General features: G+C 34.6%; 1 protein-coding gene across 1 annotated transcript in view; it reads left to right on the plus strand.

The window, feature by feature from the left end:
- The window catches only part of WASL (Wiskott-Aldrich syndrome-like), a 40054-nt gene that overhangs the window by 10837 nt on the left and 17015 nt on the right, over positions 1 to 12202 (plus strand). Inside the window, exons 5-7 of the mRNA XM_010831734.1 lie at positions 6998 to 7166; positions 8174 to 8216; positions 10022 to 10175. Coding sequence (XP_010830036.1) covers positions 6998 to 7166; positions 8174 to 8216; positions 10022 to 10175 — 366 coding nt within the window. The remainder of the gene's footprint in view (positions 1 to 6997; positions 7167 to 8173; positions 8217 to 10021; positions 10176 to 12202) is intronic.

A 12202-nucleotide genomic window follows, 5' to 3' on the forward strand; every position in this document is an offset into this window, starting at 1 on the left:
CCCCGTGGTGGAGAGAGGACTCAGGAAGGTGGCCTATTGCTTTTCTGCATTTGCTGCGCTGCCACTAGGTGGCGATGGATACTTTTAACTGCCTTGCAGAGTCCATGCAGGGGCTTTGTCCCAATCCTCATTTCGATCAGTCTAGCCGACCTTTTCAAATTGTAACTGTAAAAAAGACACTTTATGTAGAAGTAACATGTATTCCTGCCCTAAAGTACAATTAGGACATGTGTTTTCCTCATTAACTCCTAATCCATACACTTTTTTTTTTCTTTATTGGTCAACCTCACCTTTTAACTTAGACACTTTCCAATGATTTGTTCTCAGCTTTATGACTGCTTGACATCAGAGGTCACTAGGCCACCTGTTTCTCAACTATTTTACCTTGGTGAGAGCTCTCTGCTTTTTATGTAATTAAGCGGAAGAGTTTAGTTTGTTCTTTTAGTTTTAAATTTAACTAGAAATGCTGTTGAGTGAGAATATTAAAAAACCTTTTCTCTGACAGTTGTCGTTCATCAGAAGAAGGTAATTTGTCATAACTGCTTTTTGAAAAAGAAGGGAAACAGCCCCCCTTCATTATGTATTTACGTAATACATGTTCTTAGGATGAATGTAATTTCAGAAATGGAATAAGTAAAGTTTACTAGAAATGATTTATTTCTGTTACCATATCTTTCATAAACTTTATTTTAAAAATGATTCTGTACTATATACAAGTTATTAATTTTTTAGTCTGTCACTTTTAACTATTTAATTAGGCTTTAGAACATTATTTTAAATTTATTTCCTAACATCTTCAAACTGTAAAGTAAATGCTGCCAACAAAAATTGCCAAACACTTAGTCTCTTGAATGTGTAAAAAGCCCTTTTTTCTAAATTTTGAAACTCATAACCATTTCTTGTAACAGTTGGACCACAAACTAAGAGAACTGATAAATTGGTAAAGACATAAAATATACTTATTGTAAAGTTAGTGCTGTTGATCAGTCTTGGCATTTAACTGTTGTGTAAAAGGTACTCTAGTTAATAGAGTAGTGGACTAGACACCAAGACAGCAGAGTTTACCTTTCCCTTTGTCACTGACTGTGTGACTTTAGACAGGTCACCTGCCTCTTCCTGTCCTTAATTGTTGTTTTTTGTTTGTTTTGTTCTTTATTATAGAAAGAACACATCTGAGTATCATTCTGTTGGTGATGACACTGTCCTTAGTTTTTGTCTATAAAATGAAAGATTTTGAAAAACTAGCTAATTTCCCAGCTTATACCAGTTTTTTTAATAGGTCTCTAAAATCTGAATTTTTCTATATAGACTTAATTAAGTAGTGTTTTAACCAATACTGATGAAGTTTCTGTGAAATAAGTAAGTAGCTAATGGCACAGCTTTATGAACTGCTTGGTAGATGCATAACAATATATCCACACCTGATTTTGGAGGAGGGTGAGGAGGGGAAACTTTGGTATTTATTCTGAATATCAATTATATTTCATTCCTGTCCTTTTCATCCTTGACTTTCTTCAGAGATGGCTGAGTCATTTTCTCCAGTGAGTTGTAAATCAGGCTTACAAGAATCTTAACTTTATTATTTCCCAGAAAAGAATTTACTAGCTTGAATAATTTAAACTGTTAACTTTACCAACTTTATACCAGTTAGGATATTCTTAGGATAATAGGTTACTTTTATATAAATTAAAGTAACATCAAAATATTTTTATTTTTCCTAAAATTAATTATAATTGTTAAATTTTTGTTTTGTTTTTCCGGCTGCACCACACAACTTGTGGGATCTTAGTTCCCCAACCAGGATTGAACCCAGTGCTCATGCAGTGAAGTGCAGAGTCCTTACCATTGAAACACCAGGGAATTCCCAAATTTCTGTTGTTTTATAATGGAGAATCTGGTTATTCCTTTATTATTGCTTTTTGGACACACCTATTTCAGGAAGGATGACAGCATAAAGAGAGTATCTAACTCTGATATACCTCAAACTGACTTCAGTTCAGTCACTCAGTCGTGTCCGACTCTTTGCGACCCCATGGACCACAGCAAGCCAGGCCTCCCTGTCCAAAACCAACTCCCGGAGTTTACCCAAACTCATGTCCCTTGAGTCAGTGATGCCATGCAACCATCTCATCCTCTGTCGTCCCCTTCTTCTCCTGCCCTCTATCTTTCCTAGCATCACGGTGTTTACAAATTAGTCAGCTCTTCACATCACGTGGCCAAAGTACTGGAGTTTCAGCTTCAACATCAGTCCTTCCAATGAACACCCAGGACTGATCTCCTTTAGGATGGACTGCTTGGATCTCCTTGCAGTCCAAGGGACTCTCAGGAGTCTTCTCCAACATCACAGATCAAAAGCATCAATTCTTCGGCACTCAGCTTTCTTTATAGTCCAACTCTCACATCCATACATGACCACTGGAAAAACCATAGCCTTGACTAGACGGACCTTTGTTGGCAAAGTAATGTCTCTGCTTTTTAATATGCTGTCTGGGTAGGTCATAACTTTCTTTCCAAGGAGTAAGCGTCTTTTAATTTCATGGCTGCAATCACTATCTGCAGTGATTTTGGAGCCCAAAAAATAAAGTCAGCCACTGTGTCCACTGTTTCCCCGTCTATTTGCCATGAAGTGATGGGACTGGATGCCATGATCTTAGTTTTCTGAATGTTGAGCTTTAAGCCAACTTTTTCACTCTCCTCTTTCGCTTTCATCAAGAGACTCTTTAGTTCTTCTTCCCTTTCTGCTATAGGGTGGTGTCATCTGCATATCTGAGGTTATTGATATTTCTCCCAGCAATCATGATTCCAACTTGTGCTTCTTCCAGCCCAGCATTTCTCATGATGTACTCTGCATATGAGTTAAATAAGCAGGGTGACAATATACAGCCTTGACATACTCCTTTTCCTACTTGAAACCAGTCTGTTGTTCCATGTCCAGTTCTAACTGTTGCTTCCTGACCTGCATATAGATTTCTCAGGAGGCAGGTCAGGTGGTCTGGTATTCCCATCTCTTTCAGAATTTTCCACAGTTTATTGTGATTCACATAGTCAAAGGCTTTGGCATAGTCAATAAAACAGAAATCGCTGTTTTTCTGGAACTCTCTTGCTTTTTTGATGATCCAGCGGATGTTAGCAATTTGGTCTCTGGTTCCTCTGCCTTTTCTAAAACCAGCTTGAACGTCTGGAAGTGCATGGTTCATGTATTGCTGAAGCCTGGCTTGCAGAATTTTGAGCATTTCTTTACTAGTGTATGAGATAAGTGCAATTGTGCAGTAGTTTGAGCATTCTTTGGCATTGCCATTCTTTGGGATTGGAATGAAAACTGACCTTTTCCAGTGCTGTGGCCACTGCTGAGTTTTTCAAATTTGCTAACATATTGAGTGCAGCACTTTCACAGCGTCATCATTTAGAATTTGAAATAGCTCATCTGGAATTCCATCACCTCCACTAGCTTTGTTCATAGTGATACTTCCTAAGGCCCACTTGACTTCACCTTCCAGGATGTCTGGCTCTAGGTGAGTGATGACACTGTGATTATCTGGGTTATGAAGACCTTTTTTGTATACTTCTTCTGTGTATTCTTGCCACCTCTTAATATCTTCTGTTAGGTCCCTACCATTTCTGTCCTTTATTGAGCCTATCTTTGCATGAAATGTTCCCTTGGTATCTCTAATTTTCTTGAAGAGATCTCTAGTCTTTCCCATTCTATTTTCCCTCTGTTTCTTTCCACTGATCATTGAGGAAGGCTTTCTTATCTCTCCTTGCTATTCTCTGGAACTCCACATTCAAATGGGTATATCTTATCTTTTCTCTTTTGCTTTTAGTGTCTCTTCTATTCACAGCTCTTTTAAGGCCTCCTCAAACAGCCATTTTGCTTTTTTGCATTTCTTTTTCTTGAAGATGGTCTTGATCCCTGTCTCCTATAATGTCACGAACCTCCGTGCATAGTTCATCAGGCACTCTATCTATCAGATCTAGTTCCTTAAATCTATTTCTGACTTCCACTGTATAATTATAAGGGATTTGATTTAGGTCATACCTGAATGGTCTAGTTGTTTTCCCCACTTTTCTTCAATTTGTCTGAATTTGGCAATAAGGAGTTCATGATCTGAGCCACAGTCAGCTCCCGGTCTTGTTTTTGCTGCCTGTATAGAGCTTCTCCATCTTTGACTGCAAAGAATATACTCAGTCTGATTTTGGTGTTGGCCATTGGTGATGTCTGCGTGTAGAGTCTTCTCTTGTGTTGTTGGAAGAGGGTGTTTGCCATGACCAGTGCGTTCTCTTGGCAAAACTCTATGAGCCTTTGCCCTGCTTCATTCTGTACTCCAAGGCAAAATTTGCCTGTTACTCCAGGTGTTTCTTGACTTCCTACTTTTGCATTCCAGTCCCTTGTAATGAAATGATTGCTGCTGCTGCTAAGTCACTTCAGTCGTGTCCGACTCTGTGCGACCCCATAGACGGCAGCCCACCAGGCTCGTCCATCCCTGAGATTTCCAGGCAAGAACACTGGAGTGGGTTGCCATTTCCTTATCCAGTGCATGAAAGTGAAAAGTGAAAGTAAAGTCGTTCAGTCGTGTCCAACTCTTAGCAACCCCATGGACTGCAGCCCACCAGCCTCCTCCGTCCATGAGATTTTCCAGGCAAGAGTACTGGAGTGGGGTGCCATTGCCTTCTCCATGAAATGATTAAGGGGGTTCTTAAATGTTATTAAGTATAAAGATAGGAGAGTAATAATTTGCAGCATCTTCTTTGAATGGTGTTGCTAATAATGATGAGTAATGATAAATTGTAAGAGGAGAGAAAACAAAGAGAAGAATGAGAAGTAAAAAGTGAGCACTAGATAAGTCTATGAAGATACTAGTATGACTCCAGTTCAACCCTTTAACATTTGAATTCTCATTATTTTTAATAAGTCCCTTTTTTGGAAACTACAGTGAACTCAAATCTTGAATCTGAACAAATTTGAAAATCTAGTTCTTTATCTCCTATTTAATAAACTTCCTATATTGCTTAACTAACCTTTAATTTTTGGTCCAATTATTGTCAGATTATTCCTTGATGCTAAATCAGCTTTTAATGGTTTTATCCGTATTTTTCACTAGCTTCCATTTTTTTCCAAGAAGAATTTTTACTTCTTGCCAATATGAGCAATTTCCTATAGAATTTTGTATGAAACTATAAATAGAACTTTTAGACATTTACATACTGTATTAATGACTTTGAATATTAAGGGAAAATAGCTGAATTGTGTATATCTTTTAGTTGTGTACAAATTATTTGTCTGATAAATTGGCAGATGGCGTTTATAATTTTATTTTTACTGTATTTCATCTTCAATAGTAGAGTTGAGGGAGAAAAAATTAGTTATATATAGTTTCCCATGGAGATAAGTGTTTTTTTTCGGACAATGTTTATGAATAGGTTGCCTTTGAGGTTTTCAGGATAATTGAAGAACTATTGTCAAGTTGGCATTTAGTGATCACTCAGGATACATTAGCCTATAATTTCTTAGAGTTTCTATCTGCCATTCTATGGTTGTGTTGGAGATTCCATACACCACCCCTCCAGTTGGTGATTCACTAGAAGGACTCACAAGACTGAGCATATAGTAAAGATCTCTTACAGTGAAAAAATACAAAGCAAAAACAACAAAAAAAAAGGGAAAACACGTGGGATTAAGTCTGAGGGGAACCACACACAATCTTCCAAGAGTATTCTGTCATTGGTCACAGGGAATGTGCTTAATTTCTCTAGCAATGAGTTGTTGCAACACACATGAGATGTGTTAAGGAGAAACTCAGTGCCTGGGGTTTACTGGGGGCTAGTCATGTGGGCATCTTCTGTCTAGTACATACCAAGATTCTAGACTCACAGAAGGAAAGCAGGTATCAGCATAAAACATACTGATAGTACTAATAGTTGAGACACAATGAGCCCATCTTATCAGGGAATAAGAACCCTCTTAAAATCCTAGATCCTTAGATGCCAGCTAAGGGCCAGCCTTGCAAGCAGGCCTTTCTAAAGATAGCAGTCTTAGGCCTACTCTGTTAACTCTTTCTCTGCATAATAGTGATTATATTTTATACAACGTTTTTAAAATTGTCATTACTATGATCATCTCAGAGGAGTTTGGTCTAATAGGAAGTTTTGTCATACATTAAGAGAATCATACATTTAAATGGAATCTCTGAGGAACATGTGTTGCCCTTCAGTTTAATTTTTAAAGGAATTTTTAAGATGAATTTGTTTCATTCAGACTTTCATACCTTTAAGAGCAAGAGTACTTTTATGAATTATAAAACAAAATTTTTTGTGCTACATTTAGTGTCACTTCTGGAGATGCTGTTAATAATACCTGAAAATGCCTAAGGTCTTTTTGCTGTTGATCCTTGTGGAAGATGGAATGTTTTAAGAATTTTTGTGTCTTAAATTTTTGAGCTATATACTTCTGATAGCCAAAGTATATGTATAGTAATGAGAAAGATGCTACTAGACTTAAATATTACTGTTTTGGAAAAAATGATAATAATTATATAAGCATTTTTTTCCTCATAGACTAATAAAGTTGAAATAAAGAAGTAAAACTAGATTTCTTTACTAGATTTAAAACAAAGATGCTTCTTTTCTTTTATTCTTCTTATGTAATGTATGCCACTTTATTAATGAATAATGTGTTGGATGTGAAGCTTGTAATAGTCAAAATTTAATGGGTCAGATAAATTTAAATTCTTGTTGAAAATTCATTGTACTTTATGAGATTTAGTACTATAAAAATAGTTTTCTTTGAAATAATGTATCTATGCTAATTTAAGAATTTGTTATAGACTTCTGCAGTTTAAGAATTTTTGAAATTTATTATTTATAAAAATTAACATGTGATTTTAAAACAAATACTTTATAGTATTGAAGTGGTCCTGCTTCAGAAAAAGGTATTTAAATTATAAATTATGATTGTGATAATTCTTAAATCTCTTTCATATTATTTTGACTTTATTTGCAGGTCCTAATCTACCCATGGCAACAGTTGACATAAAAAATCCAGAAATTACAACAAATAGATTTTATGGTCCACAAATCAACAACATCTCCCATACCAAAGAAAAGAAAAAAGGAAAAGCTAAAAAGAAGAGGTTAACTAAGGCAGATATTGGAACACCAAGCAATTTCCAGTAAGGCAGTTCTTTTATTATTCTTATCTTTACTTTTGATTTATTCATTTCTGCTCTTTTTTTAAATTGTTAGAAAGTTCTATTTTCTTTTTGGGAGACCCCTTACCTTTATCGCTTGCATACCTTCTGCTATAATTTTGTTGTTGGAGTTTTTAAAGCCTATTGATCAATAGACTTTTTATGAATCTTAGTTACTTTACTTTTCCACCTATCAGAAAAGAAAAATTAGAGTTGTTTTTTCAACTAATTGTTGGACATGAAAATGAAATCTCACTTTTCTCTATAAATGATATTTGGAAATTACCTAAAGGCATTGTCCTATTCTGTTTGGGCTGCTAACAGAATACTATAGACTGGGTAGCTGATAAAGAACAGAAATTTATTTCTCACAGTTCTGGAGGATGTAAAGAGGCAGGCAAGATTTATTTAGTGTCTTGTAAAATCCCACTTCTTAGTTCATTGCCGTCTCCTCATTGTGTCCTCACATGTTAGAAGAGGGCGAGAGAGCTCTCCAGGCCTCTTTCTTAATGGCACCAATCCTATTCTTGGGGAATCTACCTTCATGACCTGATTACCTCCCCAGATCCTCATCTCCAGGAATTATCACATTGGGATTCGATCTCAAGATAGGAATTTTTGGAAAACTCAGTCTATTGTAGGCATCAAACCTTTGATATTCATTCGACGTATTTCAAGCATTCTCCTGTGCATTCTTCATTTCTTCATAACAGAATTCCTGTCGTCTTACACATGTAATGCTTGTATTCTTGGAAATGGATGCTCAGAAAGGTTGTGCAAAAATATTAAGGCTCAGTTAGTAGTGGAGTTGGGGCTAGAATCCTGGTCTCTTGACTACTTACACTTTTTTTCCCTGAAAATGATTTTGTCTATGAGAACCATTAGTTCAGGCTAAAAATTCACTGGTTGGGTTGGATTTCATGTGTATTATGTTTTTATTGTCACTTACGCATTTTTTTTTTCTGTTTTTTTTCTTTCTGCTACTTTAGACACATTGGACATGTGGGTTGGGATCCGAATACTGGCTTTGATGTAAGTTATTTTCAAGCCATAAATGTTATAACTCTAAATATGTAGGAATGTCATGTCCTACCTTTAGACTTTTATGCTTATACATTTTTGTGAGTTCTAGTGTTTGGTTGAATGTGCTTATATTCATGTTCATATTCCACTGAGGTTTAAAATCATATATTGTTCTATCATTGATGGCTAAGTCTCTAAAGAGAATTTTTTTTTTTTAGGCTTTATCTACTATAATATGAAATCTCTATGTTTTGAAAGCCAAGAGGAGAAAATTGTTTCTGCAAAGTGATCATTTGAGGGGAATATAAGCCAAATTACTTGAAAGTACTATAGTCACATTCTGAATATCCAAAGATTGTCTAGATCTTTGTATTCTATTGCTTCTTCTTGGTGATTTCGTCATTCATTCATTTATAGCATTTGAGCAAAATAGTTGAAAATTGGTTACCTAAGTATACATATTTAACATTTGACTGATAATCAGGGTTTGGAAAAATTATGTTGAAAAGAAATATTATTTGTGATTAGAATCAAAAATTATTTTGGTTACTTTTTTATTACTAGAACTACAGTGTTAACACCACAATATTAAAAAAAAAAAAAACTTTATTTTTTTTCTATTAGGGTATAGCCAATTAACAAACAATGTTTTGATAGTCTGAGGTGAACAGTGACGGGACTCAGCCATACATATACATATACCCACTCTCCCCCAAGGGCTTCCTGGGTGGTTCTAGTGGTAAAGAACCTGCCTACCAATGCAGGAGACATAGGAAATGTGAGTTCGATACCTGGGTTGAGAAGATCCCTGGAGAAGGTCATGGCAACCCACTCCAGTATTCTTGCTTGGAGAATCACATGGACAGAGGAGCTTAGCAGGACAGTCCATAAGTTCACAAAGAGACATACACGACAGAAGTGACTTAGCATGCACATTCTCTCCCAAACTCCCCTCCCATCCAAGCTGCCACATAACATCAAACAGAGTCCCATAGGCTATAGAGTAGGTCCTTGTTAGTTAAGCATTTTAAATATAGCAGTGTATACATTTCCATCTGGCAACCATAAGTTCCTTCTCTAAGTCTGTAAGTCTTCTGTTTTTTTGTAAGTAAGTTCAGTTGCATCATTTCTTTTTAGATTCCACATATAAGGGATGCCATATGATATTTCTCCTGTATTTGATCTACTTCAGTCAGTCAGTATGACACTCTCTAGGTCCATCTGTGTTGCTGCAGATGGCATTATTTCATTTTTAATGGCTGAGTAATATTCCATTGTATATATGTACCACCTCTTCTTCATCCATTCCTGTCAGTTGACTTTGAGGTTGCTTCCATGTCTTGTCATAAACAGCACCACAGTGTTTTTGAATGCCTCTTTGTCTTGGGCATTTTACAGGGTACTTGGGTTATGAAGAGGTACTTGACCTCAAATTTTTTAATAGATTTAATAATATTTTTTGTGGTTATTTGTGATTATATCTAAATCTTATTTAGGACAAGGTAGAATAGATGAACTTTAGAGATGTATCATTCATGAAGGGATTGGTAAAAATCAAAATAAGATGCTTTTTTTTACAAAGGTAGGAAACAAAAAGAAAACATAAAATATAAAGCCTATTCTTTGTTCTTATCTTTTTCTGTTTTTTATAAGATATTTACTTAGCATATAAATATTCTAACTATATTAAAAATTTATAAACACAAAAGAAAATAATTTCATAAAAGGCACAGATATGAGAATAAAATTTCAACTTGCTGTTGTGAAAAATTGGGGATAGATTTTATAGTTAGCAATTATTTTATCTGTTGTAGCTGAATAATTTGGATCCAGAATTGAAGAATCTTTTTGATATGTGTGGAATCTCAGAGGCACAACTTAAAGACAGAGAAACATCAAAAGTTATATATGACTTCATTGAAAAAACAGGAGGTGTTGAAGCTGTTAAAAATGAACTGCGAAGGCAAGGTAACTTTTATTTCTGTTTAGGCATTCTGGCTATTTTTCCTTTGAATCTTTTGAAGTCAGTTGCGTGGATGACAGCTACATATGTTCATGTGAACCTTCCTTAAGCAGAATGTTGTAATTTATGGGATAACTTGTTTAGCCCAGTGTACTGGATTTTACATTATTTCAGTATAACTAAAAAACTTGTCAAGACTTTTCTAACTATTTAAAAGTCTTATATTAAATTCATGAAAATTCATACAAAGTCTTCTGGCTGTTTGGTTTTAGAATAAAAAAGTGTAGTTGCATATTTCACTTAGTAAATGTTAGAGACCACTATCAAAGTTGCATTTATGACAATTAGAAGTAGTAATTTAAATATAATTATGAATTCTATAATGTATAATAAGCATTTTTAGAATATAAATAATGCAAAATCTTTATTTTGAAATAAATTTTTTTCTTAGCTAAAATATAAAACTTGCCATTTGGTACCTGCGAACACAAACAACTTGCACCTTTTTAAGATTTGATATTTTATTTAAATCACCGTGTTTTTTGGTCATATTTTAATAATTGTCACAATTAAATATAAATACACTTAACTCTGAGTTTTCCAATATGACTGTTACCTCTTTACCAGTTAATTCACTGGGGGCTACTTTTCTTCCTCCTTTTTGCATACTCGTGATAAGACAGTATAGCAAAACAAAAGCTCCAGATAATCAAAGCATTCTTTTGAAGAATTTAACTAACATTTTAAATTAGGTATTTGACCTACCTGTATCTTTTTCACTGCTGATGTTCATTCATTCATTCATATATTCAGTAAACATTATTGTGTTAGCACTAGTCTCTACTCAGGATATTTAGATACAAAGATATGGTTTCTGCCCTCAGAAATCTTACTATCTATTGTGACAACAGATAATGTAAACAATCATGCAGTCATAATTGCTGTTGTGGAAACGCAATGCTAATTCCACTGAAAATAGTATGATGATGATTTATCTTATTTTGTGAAAAAAAATCACATTTCCAAATTGTATGGATTTTTAATAAAAACATCTGGGCAACATTGTTTTTAAATGCTGCCAAAATAAGTCATGGTTATAATTAGTGTGCAAATGATGGAGGTCTTGAAGACCTAGTTTGTTCTTTGACTGTCTTTTTCTCCACTGTTAACACTCACCTTCATCTTACACCAGATGATGCTCAGGGTCTCTCTGAACTGTTTATAAATACTCTTGGCATTTATTAGACAGTCCATATTGCTGGCCTCTCGCCTGAATATCTGTAACTGAGAGTGGTCTGTATTAACTTGATTGAGTTTGTTTTTTTAAACTTTCTTATTACTGCTTTTTATTCTAGTTGCTTTTAAAATATCAAATTAGGCAAAGTGCTTAATTGAATTACCTAAAAGCAAAGGAAAAAATTCATAGGCATTACAAAAAAAAATACTTGAGAAACTTAATACTCAAGAATCTTAACTCCCAGTGTGGAACTTTTTAGACACCCAAGAATGATTTTATAGAAGATACATTTTTTAAGAGGAAGAATAAAAAGACAGATAATGATTTATTATGGAAATGTTTCCTAGGCAAAGCATATAGCATGTTCAGAAGTATGATAAAAATAGGGAGAAGTTTATGAAGTTGCCATAAAAATAGGTTTTGTAAGACCTGACTCAAATTTCTTGAAATTATTTTGTAATATCATGTAATCAGGCTTGTAAAAAGTGGAATTATTTTGTAAAATCATGTAATCAGGCTTGTAAAAAGTGGTAAACCTTATCATTTCCAGTATATCTTTTTGTGTATCTGTGCAGTTGTTTGAAGTCCATTAATTTATAATAAATAATCTGCTCTTTAGGTCCACCACAATGGAGTGGTATGTATGGGGATGTTATTTGACCCAGTGTCCTAAATTATGCATGTGTTTATTTTCAAAGAAGCTATTAACTCATATATCCTGCCTCCAAAACTAATATCCAGTAAGGTTTTCTTCCCTTTATTCAAACTAATGTTTGGGGTATATAGATGCTAAAG

Source organism: Bison bison, unplaced genomic scaffold, assembly GCF_000754665.1.
Source record: "Bison bison bison isolate TAMUID 2011002044 unplaced genomic scaffold, Bison_UMD1.0 scf7180017864530, whole genome shotgun sequence".
Taxonomy (NCBI): domain Eukaryota; kingdom Metazoa; phylum Chordata; class Mammalia; order Artiodactyla; family Bovidae; genus Bison; species Bison bison.